At 48.9% G+C, this 15,332-nt stretch overlaps 1 protein-coding gene and 1 pseudogene across 4 annotated transcripts in view; both read left to right on the plus strand.

Annotated features, from left to right (window-relative positions):
- The window catches only part of TRIM14 (tripartite motif containing 14), a 27,589-nt gene extending 12,357 nt beyond the window's left edge, over positions 1-15,232 (plus strand). For all 4 annotated transcript variants that reach the window (XM_058694806.1, XM_058694807.1, XM_058694809.1 and 1 more), the window contains exons 4-6: positions 3,815-3,977; positions 8,071-8,163; positions 11,578-15,232. In XM_058694806.1, coding sequence (XP_058550789.1) covers positions 3,815-3,977; positions 8,071-8,163; positions 11,578-12,113 — 792 coding nt within the window. In that variant the 3' untranslated portion in view covers positions 12,114-15,232. The remainder of the gene's footprint in view (positions 1-3,814; positions 3,978-8,070; positions 8,164-11,577) is intronic.
- On the plus strand, positions 3,984-7,701 carry LOC131491634 (small ribosomal subunit protein eS1-like; annotated as a pseudogene).
- Positions 15,233-15,332: the final 100 nt, after the last annotated feature.

The following is a 15,332-nucleotide window of genomic DNA, read 5'->3' on the forward strand; positions in this document are numbered from 1 at the left end:
TGTATTAGTGAACACATGTTGTTGTGAGTGGTGTTCGTGTTTTCAAGGAACCACGGGAGAAACTTCCTTCTCGCGCCAGTGCTCCCATGCAGCCTCCAGTGTGCTTGGATTGCTTTCCTCCTCGTGGAACTCTTCCTGTTTCCTTCCTTGCCAAGGCTTCTGGGAATCTCAGAGCTAAATATGTTTCAAACAGCTTGGCTAAGACTTGGTGGCATACATCTTGTTCCTCATCTCACTCTGGCTTCCAGCTTAATGTTCTTATCCTGGCGTTCTCTTCACCTAATTTTCCTGATTATAAAGGAAAATCTTACAGTATTAGATAGCCTTCATGAGATTCTTTACAGGCTTGTGGGAGAAGGCAAGGCATAACTAAAGGTGTCCTGGAGTGTAATCACACATTAGACTGTGGCTGGAAAATAAGACAGACAAATCAGTCAGTCAGTACAAAACCAGTTAAGCCAGTCCCTGGCAAATATTTCTAGTCTTGTGCCTTTATGTGGCCTTGGTCAGTTTGGCTTCCGTGTGTCATTGTTAGCTAGCAAAAAACTAAACCTAAGAAAAATTCTGGGTGAGGTGCTTTCCTAGGCACAGTGGATATTATGCCTTAAGAGGGGCTAGATGCACAGTGGGGTACATTTGTTTGTTTGTTTTTTAAATAATGGTACTTTGTAGGGATATCTAACACAAAAGGACGCTTCTGTGGAGAAGAATGTTTCTCTTAAAAAAAAATTTTTTTAACGTTTACTCATTTTTGAGACAGAGAGAGACAGAGCATGAATGGGGGAAGGTCAGAGAGAGAGGGAGACACAGAATCTGAAACAGGCTCCAGGCTCTCAGCTGTCAGCACAGAGCCCGACGCGGGGCTCAAACTCATGGACCGCGAGATCATGACCTGAGCCGAAGTCAGACGCCCAACCAACTGAGCCACCCAGGCGCCCCATTCTTTTATCATAGATACAGTTTCAGGGCTTTGCCATCTTTTTTCTTTATTCTCTGGTGCCAGAACTACTGATATTCGTCATTTGTCATTCCTCCCTTCTATTTGCTTGTTCACGTATTCATCAAATACATAACTGAGCAACCTGTTCACACCAGCCCCTGCTTGACATTAAGAGCTCGTGGGTCAGGAGACATACTCAGAAACAGTTATTTACAATGCAGCCCAAGTAAGCTATCAAAAGTATGTCCAAGAAATGTCCAATTCTGTATGGGGGGTCAGGGAAGACTTCTAAGGGAAGGTGACAGTGGAGCTCAGTGTGGGAGCATGAGGAGAGGCCACTGGGGATATACAGAGGGACAGAGCAGAGAGGACATCCCAGACAGGAAGGAATCATGTGCATGTGAGAGCCTGGCAGGCTGGGCAGCAGCGGGGGTTCAGCCAGGCAGGGATACGAGGGAGGAGGGGGTGTTGGGAGATGCAGCTGGACCAGGAAGCCAGGGCTAGTTAGCCAAGGGCCATATGTGCCTGGTCATGGGGTTTAGACTGTCCTGTAAAGATACGTGAGGAGTGTTGTGAACTGGGGAACGACCTGGTCGGTTTAATGCTTTTGGAAGGTCACTTTGGTGACAGAGTGGAGGATGGACTGAGGTGGCCTGGGCCAGTGGAGGGGTGTCAGGATGGGAAGAGGCAGGCAGGTTTGAGAGATGCAACAGGATTGGTGATTGGAAGTGGGGGGGGGGGGGGGGCGGGGAGATGCAAGATGATGCCCAGCCTCTGGCTTGAAAGATAGGACGCTCAGTTGGTTGAGTGTCTGACTTCGCCCCAGGTCATGATCTCATAGTTCGTGAGTTCAAGCCCCACATCAGGCTTGCTGCTGGCAGCGCAGAGACTGCTTCGGATCCTCTGTCCCTCTCTCTCTCTCTCTGCCCCCCACTCTTGTGCTCTCTCAAAAACAAGTAAAATATTGAAGGGAGGGAGGGAAGGAAGGAAGGGAGGAAAGAAAGGAGGAAGGAAGGAAGGGAGGGAGGGAGAAAAGGGAGGAAGGAAGGAAGGGAGGGAGGAAAGAAGGGAGGAACGGAGGGAGGAATGAAGAGAGGGAGGAAGGAAGGGAGGGAGGAAAGAAGGGAGGAAGGAAGGAAGGGAGGGAGGAAAGAAGGGAGGGAGGGAGGAAAGAAGGGAGGAAGGAAGGAAGGGAGGGAGGAAAGAAGGGAGGAAGGAAGGAAGGGAGGGAGGAAAGGAGGGAGGAAGGAAGGGAGGGAGGAAGGGAGGGAGGGAGGAAAGAAGGGAGGAAGGGAGGGAGGGAGGAAGGAAGATGGATGGGTGGCTAGAGAGCTATTGCCTGAGTTGGCAAAGCTGAGAAGCAGGTGTGCTCGATTCCATTCCTTATTCTATCATAAATATTTACCGAGAACCTACTATGCATCACACCTTGTGCTAGATGCTGGAGCTGGGGGTACCAGGTGGTGGCATTTGTCCTTCACCCTCTCTCCCCCATCCCATTCCACCCATCTGCCCTCTGAGCCACCCTCCTGTTGCAGAGTGGCACCCTGGCCCCCATGTTAGTGCTCTGACTCCCTGGCCAGTTCTGTTCCTGGGAGTGACCTTAGGCCTGGTTCCCCACACTTACCTTCTTCCCCACCAAATGCGGATAGAGTCCAGACTGGCACCCCCTAGGCTGCACAGGGCCTAGGACCAGCCTCCTGACCTGAGGTTCTCCTGAGGTCCGCCATCCTGCCTGGTGGTTTTGCCGTTAGCCTAACGGCAGAGGGCCAGGCCGTGCTCCCTCCTGAGGCGTCCATCTGCCCATCTTGCCCTGCGCAGCACCGCCCACTAACCAGGGCCTGCTCACTCAAGGCACTCCTTGCCTGGGACAGCCCTTGAAAGAGCGCAAAGTGGGCTCCTACCTGCCAACAAGAGAGTCCACTGTAGCCGTTTGAAGCAGGAAAGGAGTTTATGAAAGAACGAGTATTTGGCAGGTCACAGGATCTCCAGGAGGGCCTGAAAGTCAGGATGAAGACCAGGCGACAGGAGGAAAGTCCAGGCCACAGCACGGGGGTGCTCCAGCGTAGACCCTGCTGCGTCTCTGCTGGGCCACTGACCCAGGCACTGCCCCTGAAACCTCCAGCCCTGCTGCCCCTGACGGCTACATGCTGCTGCCACTGCCTCATGGTCACTTCCACATCCAGGCCTTAGATCGGTCACAGGCCTGCATCTAGGTGCAAAGAAGGCTGGGAGAGGGAGTTTTCTAACTTCTACTTAGGAAAACAACACTTAACACGGGAAGGCTATTTAAAGGGTGAAGTCCAGGCAGAAAACAGGTCAGGCCCCCCCAGTGGTGGGCCTTCCCCCTCAGCTGGCATTCCGGCTAAACTTTCAGGGTCCTTGGCTTCCTTCTTGGAACATGGTTTCTTGCTCCCTCCTTTGGACATGCCCAAAGGGCTCTTTCCCGAGAGAAACTGGCCCCTCATCCCTTTTGTTCCCTTGTACCTCCAGCAGACCCGTCGCAGTGTCTGTAAAGCTTCAGGGTCCCTTGCAAGGCGGTGAGCAACTTAAGGGCAGGTGCAATCAGCCAGCCTCCCTCCTTCCTCTGCCCCGAATGCCTAGCACAGAGTAGAGCTCAGTGAACATGGAGGGGAGGAAGAAATCAACAGTGTAGGCCCGAAAACTGGACCTCCGCATGTCTGCCGCCCTGGGGCCTGCTGTGTGGTCGCTTCAGAGCTCTGTTCCCGGGGGCCCAGCCTGGGCCGGTCCCAGTTGCCGGGGCAGGGTGGGGCCTGTACTTGCTGGCCTGGGTTTGTTCCGGGGTGCAGCGGCAGAGGCTAGGACAGCACCCGCAGTTCCCAGAGCCACCCTGACCCCCGTGCATCCTGGCAGGAGTACGTGGCCGCTGAGCAGCAGATGCAGCAGCAGATGAGGCTGGGAGAGCTGTGCTACCCCGTGCCCCTGTCCTTCGAGCCCGCCAAGAGCTTCTTCAAGGGCCTCGTGGAGGCCATGCAGAGCATGTTGCAGACACCACTGGACGTTCGCCTCAAGGAGAGTAAGTCGCTGCGTGGCCAGCCTTGTGTCCTTAACTCCCCTAGCGCCCTTTCACCCAGAGACAATGGCAAAGACCCAAATCATGATCTCAGTCATACCTTTTCCACACAGAGGCCCTTGGCTGGGCAGTCAAGGACTCCTGGGCCTAGGCCCCACCCACCCTTCAGACTTCACCTCCTTCCCTTTCTGAGACCCTGTCCTGCCTCTCGCAAGTATACCGCTGTGCTTCTGCCCCTGAGTCGCTCCCGGGATTCCGTCACACTTTATATTTGCCTGCTTTGGGCTCCCAGCTGGAGTAGCCAACTCTCCCTCCTCCCCTTGCTCTGTCCCACCATCCCTGCGGTGAGCCCAGGGCGCTCACCTGGGAGTCCTTTCCACACTAGCCTGGGCTGGCTCTGCCGGCCATCTCCCCCTCTGCCTTTCCCCGGTCCAGGCCCTGGCCGATCTCCTTCCTGGGGCTGTGCGTGAGCTGGATCCATGAACCTCTCCCTGCCCCTCATAAATGCCGCAAAGGCAAGAACCGCTACGAGTCCTGCTCTGAGGTCCCTGAAGGGCCTGGTATAAAGCAGGTGCTCAGAAGTACCTTTTTCCCATTCATTTACCTCTGTTCTTATGATTCACTCAGAGCGTTTACTGAGCGCCTTTTCTCTGTTAGGCATGGCAGGGTACAAAACAAAGGTCTTACCTTTATGGTGTTCATTGTTCTGGGAGAAAGTCACGTAGAACAGTATGTCAGCGGTAAGTGCTCTGAAGAAAAATACAGCAGGGTGAGGAGAATACAGGGTGACTAGGAGGAGGGGGTATTTCTTATGGCGAAGTGGAGAAGGCATCTCCGGGAAGGGGATATGCGAGCTGGCCGAAGGAAGTCCCCAGCAAGCTCTGTAGGTCTGAAGGGCTGAAGTTCAGTGTAGTGGTTACATGCTGTGGACTCTGGAGCCAGGCTGCCTGGGTTCCTATCCCAGGTCCACCACTTCCTAAGCCTCCTTTCTTGGGCAAGGCACCTAAGTTTTCTGTGCCTCTGTTTCCACATCAACGGAGAGAATAATAAAGTCCCCTCTCATAGGATTGTGTAAGAATTAACATCTCATACATAAACTGCTTAGAACCGTGCTCAGGCATAATAAGCAGTATGTAAGCATTAGCTATTATTGTTGCTGTAGTCGGTCCATCTGAGGGAAAGTTCTTTTGGGGCAGAGGGAGACACAAGTGCAAGTGTCCTGAGGCACAATAAAGAGTAGTTTGGCACGTTGAAGGAACAGCAAAGGGGTCAACAGGAGTGAATGTGGGTGCGAGGAGGGAAGAAGAGAGAGAGAGACCGAGAGAGAGAAACCAAGGACTTTGGTCTGAGCAATTGGGAGAAGAAAGTTGCCCTTTTCTGAGATGGGAAGGAGGAGCATTTAGAATTGCAGGCAATGGCCCTTTTGGTTCTCTGAGCAACACCATGGTGGTTTGCAAGAACAAACACCTGATGTAGGATGACAGAAGGGGAGCCAAGAAGAAAGTGGTTGATGCATTTTCTCAGGATGATCGGTGTGATGTGAAAGCACCAGCTATGTTCAGTGTAAGAAATAGTGGCAAAACGCAGGTCACGAGAACTCAAGGAACCAAACTCGCATCTCGTGGCCTCGCGGGTTGCATGTTTGAATTGAGCTTTGTTGCAGAATGATGAAACTACATTTAGAAAATCAAGGCCAACTACTGAGGACATTCAGGGCAGAAACTGCATGATGAAGTGGAGGAAGTCGGATGCCACCTGGTCAGATGGGGCCTGGCAGGGCAGTGGCAGGAGATGAGGAGAGGAAAGGGCGAGAGGAAGTGCTACAAGCACCCATTCAGCCCCCTCCGGGAAACGGACAGAGGGGAGGCCAAGCCCTGGTTACAGTGCCGGCCAACCTCATGGGTGAGTAACAGAGACACAGGAGGTAGCAGCACCCAGAGGAAGGAGAGAGTGATTCTGGTGGAAAACCAGGAAGCCCTCTTGAAGGAGGTGGCACATCAGCTGGGCCTTGATGAACCACTAAGGCTTCCAGAGTGGGAGAAAACGGAAAGGCATTTCAAACAGAGTCCAGAGAAGGCTGCAGCCTGTTTGGGACACTGTGAAGTGTGTAGCAAGGCTGAGCGGTAGTCTTTTGTTTTTTGATTTTCCAGGCTGGTTTGTTAAAGCAGATTTTAAATCTATAGATGATGTTCTCTTTGCTCATAACTCCCACTGGAATTTTGAAAACATTTTAAGATGAAATCAATTAAAAAGAAAACCACATGTCCGAATCGTAGCAGTCAATATATCTAAATGTGTAAAAAGAATAATAAATAGCCAAATATGAAAAACAGAAAAAAAAAAAAAAAAAGAATCTTAGCGGTCAGTTTTAGGAACCTTTGGGCTTGTCAGTTTTCAGCAAGTGGGCACTGGTATGTCCCCAACCACCACAAGATGTTACTCAGATGGACCCCAAATGCAGTTCACCCACATCTACATTCTCAGTGGCCCATTCCCAAAGAACCAGTGGTGCCTGCTGAGTTCGTGATAATTGCTAACGCTTGCTCCGTGCCAGGCATTGTTCTGAGCATTTTACAGATAAATCCAGCAACTCTTCACCACTATCGTGTCAGGGTCGGGGCAGGGACGGGGAGTGGGGGATGCCTTTATTATTTCCATTTTACAGATGAGGGAGCTGAGGCCCAGAGAGGTTAACTGATTAGCCTTACCTTGCACAGCTGGTAGGCAGTAGAGGCAGAATTCAAACAGACTCTGACCCCAGGGTCTGTGTTCTGATTTCCCGCCCCCCACCTTGCTTCCTCCAGGCCATCACCCCTCACCGACCTCCAAATGCGATCATCACTCTCATGATCACAAGCAATACTGAGAGGTGCTCACTCCCAGGAAGGACACAAGGAGACAGGGGTCTTGCAGCACCACTGCCCTTCCGGTGCCCCGCCCCCCCTGCCCCCCTCTGTATTTTCCACAGACACTGTAGGCTTCACAGGGCCGAACAGAATCCAGCATCTTGGGGCACCTGGGTGGCTCAGTCGGTTAAGTGTCCGCCTCTTATTCTCAGCTCAGGTCTTGATCTTAGGGTCGTGAGTCCAAGCCCCATGTTGGGCTCTGCACTGGGCATGAAGTCTACTTTAAAAAAAAAAAAAAAAAAAAAAAAAAGAACCCAGCATCTTCCCCCCAGTCTGCTGCTGCTTGACTCCAGTCTACTCCCAGTAAACAGTTAAGCCTGGCACTTCTGCCATTGCAGATTTCCTTAACCCAGCCCCCTCTTCCATCCCTATTGTCCCACTTCAGGCCCAAGCCTCCTAGCAGGGCCTCTGCCTCCATGCTCACCCTGCCCCATTTATCCCCCACCAGAGAGATCTCTGGAAATTCTGCTTCTGTCTACCCGTAGACGCCTTCCGTGGCTCCCCGCTGTTTACATGCCACTCCTAGCACCTGCCTTTAATTAATGTCTGTGCTCCTGCTGTACCCTCTTGTTGGGAAAGCCTCCTATCCTTTTTTCTGGATGTCCAAATCTTCCCGATCCTTTAAGGACCAGCTAAGGTGCTTCCTCCTCCACGATGTCTCCCTTGATTCACCTCTTCCCTCTGTGCCTTGGCTGGTAGCTCAAGTGAGCCCACCTCATTTACCTGACGGAACTGTTGAAGACAGGGACCATGGCTTGGGTTTCCCCCTGAGCCCCCTCCCACTCAAATGAGACACCAACATGACCTTTCTGATTACTTCATTTCTTGTTTTCCATCTTATCCTGGAATTTGCATTTCCGCCATGCGGTCGCCCCATTCTCAACTATTTGAACACACAGTTGATTCTCGTGATCATCCTTGATCCTGTGGTCTCTTCCCCAGGTTGAGGGCTCATTCACCCTGGCCCGAATTCACTTCCCACCCTCAGAAGTACACTTCTCCTTAGATCCAAGTATTATCCTAGAGTATTCCTGTTGCAAATTCCTGAATTTGCATTAACTGCTTACATTTGTATGTGGTTCTTGGGAGAGATTATGCGACTCTCCAGTTTTGTAATATTTTTAGTATGTTTTGTAGTTTCCTCTTGCTTAGATGAGCACCAGGCACTCATTTCTCACAATCTGTTACAGACATGAACTGCCAGCTCTCAGGCTCCTCCAGCACCAAGCTAGTTTCCTTGTTGAAAACAAGCCCCTCACCAGAGCGATCACTCTTCCTAAAATGTAAGCCCCAGGAGTGGGAGCGAAGAGAGGGTGGAGAGGGCTGGGTGCGTGGGAGGGGAGACGGGGGGTCATAGAAATAGAGGCCCCCCCCTTTTTCCTAACAGACCCAACTTGGGTTTTTTTAACCTTTATTATTAGTTTTTAAATACAGAAATAATACATATTCATTGTAGAAAAATTAGAAAACAAAAACAATTTTTTAAGACCATCACTTTCTCATAGATAACTACTAGTATTATTTGCCCTGTTAGCTTTTTTTGGTTTATTTATATATACATACAAGGATATATTTAATATATTGTTTTTTACAAACATGGTATCAACTATACCTACTGTTTTGTAACCTGTTTTCATTTATGGATATGTTGTGAAAATCTCTGTTCCCTTAAAAAAATTATACAGGTAATGCATGCTTCTTACAGAAAATTAGAAATTACAGATACACAAAAAGAAAACCGTTGCTTCCCCAAAGATAAATGCTATTAATATTTTGGCATACATTTTTTCAGACATTTTAAAAGCACATGTGTACAGATTTTTTTAACTGGGATCATATGATACTCTTTTGTAAATCTTTTATTTAACAGTGTAGCTTGAAAAATTTTGTTTCAATAGATTTAAATATCATCTTTATTTTTAAAGGATGCATAGTATTCCATTGAATGAATATGCTGTATTTAACCAATTCATAATGCTGTGCATTTAGGCTGCTTTATATTTTCATTTCTATGAACAATGCTATAATAAACACTCTTATACATGTTAGCTGCACTAATGAATAATTGAATGGATACACTTAGCTCATTTTTGGATTATTCTATAGGAGTAATTTCTCAAAAGGGGAATTACTGGGCATGTACTTTTTAAAGTAAACTTTGAAATATACATAAAGAAAAGCACAAAAGTCAAAGGGGTGCTGCTCAATTATTTTTAAAAAGTAAACACTCTAGGGGCGCCTGGGTGGCGCAGTCGGTTAAGCGTCCGACTTCAGCCAGGTCACGATCTCGCGGTCCGTGAGTTCGAGCCCCGCGTCAGGCTCTGGGCTGATGGCTCGGAGCCTGGAGCCTGCTTCCGATTCTGTGTCTCCCTCTCTCTCTGCCCCTCCCCCGTTCATGCTCTGTCTCTCTGTCCCAAAAATAAATAAAAAACGTTGAAAAAAAAAATTAAAAAAAAAAAAAAAAAAAAAAGTAAACACTCTATAACCTCCTTCAGACCAAGAAATGGAAATTTCCAGCTCCCCAGAAGCCTTCCTCATGTGGCCTTTTTTTTTAAGTTTATTTTGAGAGAGAGAAAGAGAGCATGTGAGCTCACACACCTGTGCGCAAGAGTGGGGGAGGGGCAGAGAGAGAGGCAGAGAGAATCCCAAGCAGGTTCTTCCCTCCGGCTCCCCGCTGTCAGTGCACAGACTGACGGGGGGGGGCTCAATCTCAAGAACCTAACCGAGAGACCATGACCTGAACCAAACTGACACTTACTGACTGAGCCACCCAGGCACCCTTTTTGTGGCCTTCTATTCACTACTCCCGAAGGGTTAACTACTCTCCTGATTTCTGACACTGTAGGTTAGTTTTGCCTGTCTTTGACCTTTATATAACTAGATCATTCAAACTGTACTTTTTTGTGTCTTCTGTCACTCAACATAATATTTGGGAGATTTATCCATATTATTGTGCAGAGTAGTAGTTTGTTCATTTTCACTGCTGTATATAGTATTCCATTGTATGAATATAGCACTGTTGAAGGACATTTTGGATTATTTCCGGTTTAGCCTGTAGTGAATGATGTTGCTATGAACATTCCCGTGCATGTCTTTTGATGCACGTATGTATGCATTTCTGTTGGGTATTTACCCAGGAGGGGGAGAAAAGGATGCCTACTATAACCACTTCTATGCAACATTATTCTAGATGTCCTAGACAGTGCCTTGAGGTAAGAAAAAGAAACGAAAGCTATAAGGATTGGAAAAGGAAGGAAAAAAGATCATTATTCACAGATGACATGATTACAGAAAATCTAAAATAATCAAAAGGTAAATTACAATTACTACTAAGTGTATTTAGAATAACTGTTGGATGTAATATCATTATACAAAAATCATATATCTATATATTGGCAGTAAACAATTAGAAAATGAATGTTTTTCTTTTTTTTAAGGTTATTTATTTATTTTGAGAGACAGAGAGAGTAGAGAGCATGAACAGGGGAGGGGCAGAGAAGGAGGGAGAGAGAGAATCCCAAGCAGTGTTGGCTCGATCTCATGAACCTGAGCCATCAGATGCTTAACTGACTGAGCCACCCAGGCGCCCCTAGAAACTGAATTAAAATTTTTTTTAATGTTTTTATTTATTTTTGAGACAGAGACAGAGCATGAGCAGGGGAGGGGCAGAGAGAGAGCGAGACAATCTGAAGCAGGCTCCAGGTTCTGAGCTGTCAGCACAGAGCCCGACGCAAGGCTCGAACTCACGGACTGTGAGATCATGACCTGAGCTGAAGTTGGACGCTTAACTGACTGAGCCACCCAGGCGCCCCTAGAAACTGAATTTTTAAAAATATTATTTTCAGTAACACTTTTTAAAAAATCTAACAAAAGACTTGCAAAACCTCACTACAGGAAACTCCAGAACTTTACTAAGAAAACAAGTTGGCAGTATCTAGTAAAGCTGAACATCCATGTATCCTACCACGTAGACTTTGTTTTTTTCACTTCATGTCTGCATATGTGGTATAATGCACTGAGAATGATTATTGGGGATTTAAGTTAGCACCACATTTCTGGAACACAATTTGGCAGTATTTACCAAAGTCCTTAAAAGCAAAATTATCCATGTTGACCCAGCAATTCCTCTTTTAGGAATGTATCCTAAAGAAATAATCAGATACATAAAGATGTAATTAATATTTTCAGAAGCTTTTTTTAAAGCCTAAATATGGAAAAGGGGGAGGGATAGGTTAAATTATAATACACCCAATACATCAAAATCTTAGGGTTGCCATTAAAGTGCTCTGATGAAAGAATATTATTTGACAGGGTAAAATGTCCTTAGGTATGTCAATAAATTATAAAAAGCAGGTTACCCAAGAGCATGTATGGCATGATAATGTTAAGAAAAACTATAAAATGGCAAGATAAAAACTGGAAGGATATACACCCGTGTTACAAGGGATAGGATTTTAAAATTTTTAGACATCAGCAACAAATTCCATGGATGGTACAAAATTCAGTGACATTTTCACTCCTTCACTTGTGGCCCAGCCACCTCCCCAGAGGCAGGCAGGGTTACAAGGGTGGTTTTTCATTTATCTTTTGGTGATTCCCAATCTGGGCTGCGGGTGCGAGCCTGGTCGGTTGCCGGGTCGGGGCACCGCGCTGCCCCTCCCACTACGTGTCGCCCCGGTGTCCCCGCCCCCCTGCAGACGCGCGCACGCCAACTCTGGAGCCGGACACCATGCATGCACGCCTGCGCCTGTCCGCCGACCGCCTGACGGTGCGCTGTGGACTGTTGAGCCGCCTGGGACCCGCGCCCGAGCTGCGCTTTGACAAGCTGTGGCAGGTGCTGGGTCGCGACTGCTTCGCCGCCGGACGCCACTACTGGGAAGTGGACGTGCAGGAGGCGGGCGTCGGCTGGTGGGTGGGCGCGGCCTACGCCTCCCTGCGGCGCTGCGGGGCCTCGGCCGCCGCCCGCCTCGGCTGCAATCGCCAGTCCTGGTGTCTCAAGCGCTACGACCTCGAGTACTGGGCCTTCCACGACGGCCAGCGCAGCCGCCTGCGGCCCCGCGACGACCCCGACCGTCTCGGTGTCTTCCTGGATTACGAGGCCGGCATCCTCGCCTTCTACGACGTGTCTGGCGGCATGAGCCACCTGCACACCTTCCGCGCCACTTTCCAGGAGCCGCTCTACCCGGCCCTGCGGCTCTGGGAAGGGGCCATCAGCATCTCCAGGCTGCCCTAGGGGCTAAGACTGGAGTGACTGCCCTAGGCCTTCCGCCGCTCTGGTGTCACCCGACCTCGATGTGGCTGGTCTGCCTGCTCCCTAAGCACTCCTATCATCTCCCCCGCCAGTCATGCACAGGTGCTTTGAAGGTCTCCTCTCCTAGGTTGGTTTCAAACATGCCCCAAACACAGATCCTCTGCTGGGACTGTCTCATCGGACCTTCCCACCACCAGGGCACTTACACTACACTGCTTTTAGTCCGGGTGCCACCCACATGTGAGCCCTAAGCATCCTGACCGTGTCAGAATACATTATCTTCGGCCTCGGACCTCTCCCTCATACAGCAGTCAGCAATACCCGGCACTTAGTAGGCGCACAATAAATATGAGAGAGCCATCCAGCTCTTTCTCCCTTAATGTCCCTTTGATCTGCCTCCTCCTCTCCACTCTGCTTCAGCTTATCCATGTCACTTACCTTCAGAGCAGCTGCAGGAGCATCTTAACACCTCATGGCCTGAACCCTCTCCCGTCCTCATCCTCCACTGTAAGGCCAGAGGCATGTGCCTAGAACTTCGCTTAACCTTAGAACTACCAGGAGGTTCCTAAGGACTACAGGGAGAAAAGCAGGCACTTTCCCTTAGCATTCAAGGCGTTTCTAGTCTGCCCGGAACTTCTTTATGCCTCATCTGGCTTCTACGGCTCTTTTCAGAGACCCTCCAATTAGAGCTGTCTACACCTTTGCCCTCTGCTACTGGCCCCATACACTCATTTATGCAGAAAAGCCCTTTCATCTTCCTTTGCCTGTTTCAGCCTTCCCCTGGCTTAACTGCCCCAGGAAGTCTCTCCCCAAGCCACAGGAATCTCTCTTACTATTAGAACCACAAGTCTGGGACCTTGCTTTCCAACTAGATTGGAAGTTTCCCAAGGGCAGCTGTGTCCTACACTCTCCCCACCCTGAAAAGTTCAGAATGTTCCGTTCCTCCCAGGCAGTGAATGACCAGCAGCCAGCTATCATTGACTCAGCAGTTGAGCTGAGAAGTCCACATGAACCACCCAGCCTGACCTCACTGTACATGTGGGGAGACTAAGGTCCTGAAAGAACGTTGCTTAAAGTCACCCTTGGTGATTAAGGGCTGGGCCATGCCCCGCTCCAGCCCCCAGGCAAGTGTCTTACTTTGGTCCCTGTCCCAGCTCTTGATCTGAGAGATTTTACTGCTTATTCATTCCTCAGGGGATGTTGGGAAGAAAACCAGCAGGTGACTGCTGCTTAGCAACCATAGGCAGTTTTCCCAACTGTCTTGGAACCAAAAGAAGAGGAGCTGAAAGTAAGGTTTGGACAGTCCAGACATCCCCATGCTCCTCAGGCCCCTCAGTTCCAGGTGTTGCCAAGGAAACCCAGAGAACCCCACTTTCCAAAAGAGAAGTGACAGAAATAGAGAAGGCCAAACCAGCAGGACCTCGCAGGCCAGCTTCTCTAACAGGAAGGGAAAAGCATCTTTCTTGGGTCTGTGCCTCAGCTCTGAAGACTTAGTATCATTATTTGTTCAATTCCCTAGATGGTTTTGAAACCATCCTGTGTTAAAGTGTCTTCTTAGGTGCTTGGCAAGAGGGCAGTGGCAGAGTGAAGAAAATGCAAAGGTGAAACCTACTTACGGTTTCAGGGCATTAATTAGCTTGAACCACATAAAACTGACAATTTCTAACAGTTTCTGACCTAAAAATGCCACTTTCATATAGGGCAATGAAATATAAGGATACAAGGCAGAAGGAACCTTAAGAGTGCCTTCAGTTCTAACTAAATCACTTAAGACGCTAGCTGGATAAACAGCAGAATGTCTAAGCACATTGCTCCAGGAATCCTGAAAAAAGAATTCTACTGGGGATGAGCCAGATCTGAATTCTGACAGGGCATTCCTGACAGAAGGAGATGGATATACTGTGTCTCTCCCTGCAAAGACATTCCCAGACCCATGGCGGCCAGGGCCAAGCACTAACAGCACCTGCTGTTTTGTCAGGCACGGTTCTGACGCTTTACAACTATTCACTCATTTGATCCTTACATCATCCCTAGGAGGTGGAAAGTTACCCCAATTCTACACATGGCAAAATTGAGATACAGAGTAAGTAACTTGCCCAAGGTCACACAGCCAGTGGTGGAGTTGGGGGTCTATGCTCAGGTCCATCAGGCCATACTGTCTGGGTGAACACAGCTAGTCTCTGGCCAATGCCTGCTCGCTCCCGCCTGTTTTGCCTGTGATACTTGGCTTTGGCCTAGTTACTCTGTGGGACGTGAGCCTAGCTTTGGATTATTTTCCTTGGGCTGAGATGAGGTCCTGCACCCAGAGAGGAACTTGAGAGTTTGGAATTCATGTATCAGAGACAGAGCTGGATTATAAAGGACAAAAACTGGCTCTTATCAAACGCCTACTCTGTATCAAGACTTGCACTAGCCAGAAAACTGCAGTTTCGGTACACAATCTAGTGACCTTAGGCTAGTCGTTTTACCTCTCAGAGGATCATTTGTAAAATGGGAGTAATGACCCTGCCTAGTGCTGGGAGGCTCAAAAGAGCCAACGGTTTTGAACTTGCTTTAAAAACCATACGGCACTGGACCATGTCAGGACCCATTAGCATCCCCAGTGGAATTCCTGTCGTGCCTGGCATAGTGTGGGGGCAACAGAAGCTCCCAGCAGCCATCCGGCAGTAGCAGGAACCTCCCTGACTATTCCTCATACAGGACTAAAGCTTCCTTGGGGTCTATGACTATAAAGTCACTTACCTAAATCTCTTTCAGATATGAACTTGCAGAAATTTAAAAAAAAAAATTTTTTTTTAATGTTTTTACTTTTGAGAAAGAGAAGAGACAGAGGCGTGAGCAGGGGAGGGGCAGAGAGAGAGCGAGACACAGAATCCGAAGCAGGCTCTAGGCTCTGAGCTGTCAGCACAGAGCCAGACACGAGGCTCGGACTCACAGACCATGAGATCATGACCTGAGCTGAAGTCGGATGCTTAACTAAGTCACCCAGGCGCCCCATCAGAAATTTCTTAATACAGCAAACTGCCTGCAGATATTTTTAAATGACCTTAATTTTCTATTATGTGATTTGTTTTAATAAAGATGAATACTGTACCTTGTAACCATGCTCTTCATTGGGAGTTCATGCTGCCTCAAGTACACAGCACCTAGGCCTGGACAGGGCCTCACTCACCTCACGTCCCCTCCACAACTTTTTTGTGG

This window comes from Neofelis nebulosa, chromosome 12 (genome assembly GCF_028018385.1).
Source record: "Neofelis nebulosa isolate mNeoNeb1 chromosome 12, mNeoNeb1.pri, whole genome shotgun sequence".
NCBI classification, from domain to species: Eukaryota; Metazoa; Chordata; class Mammalia; order Carnivora; family Felidae; genus Neofelis; species Neofelis nebulosa.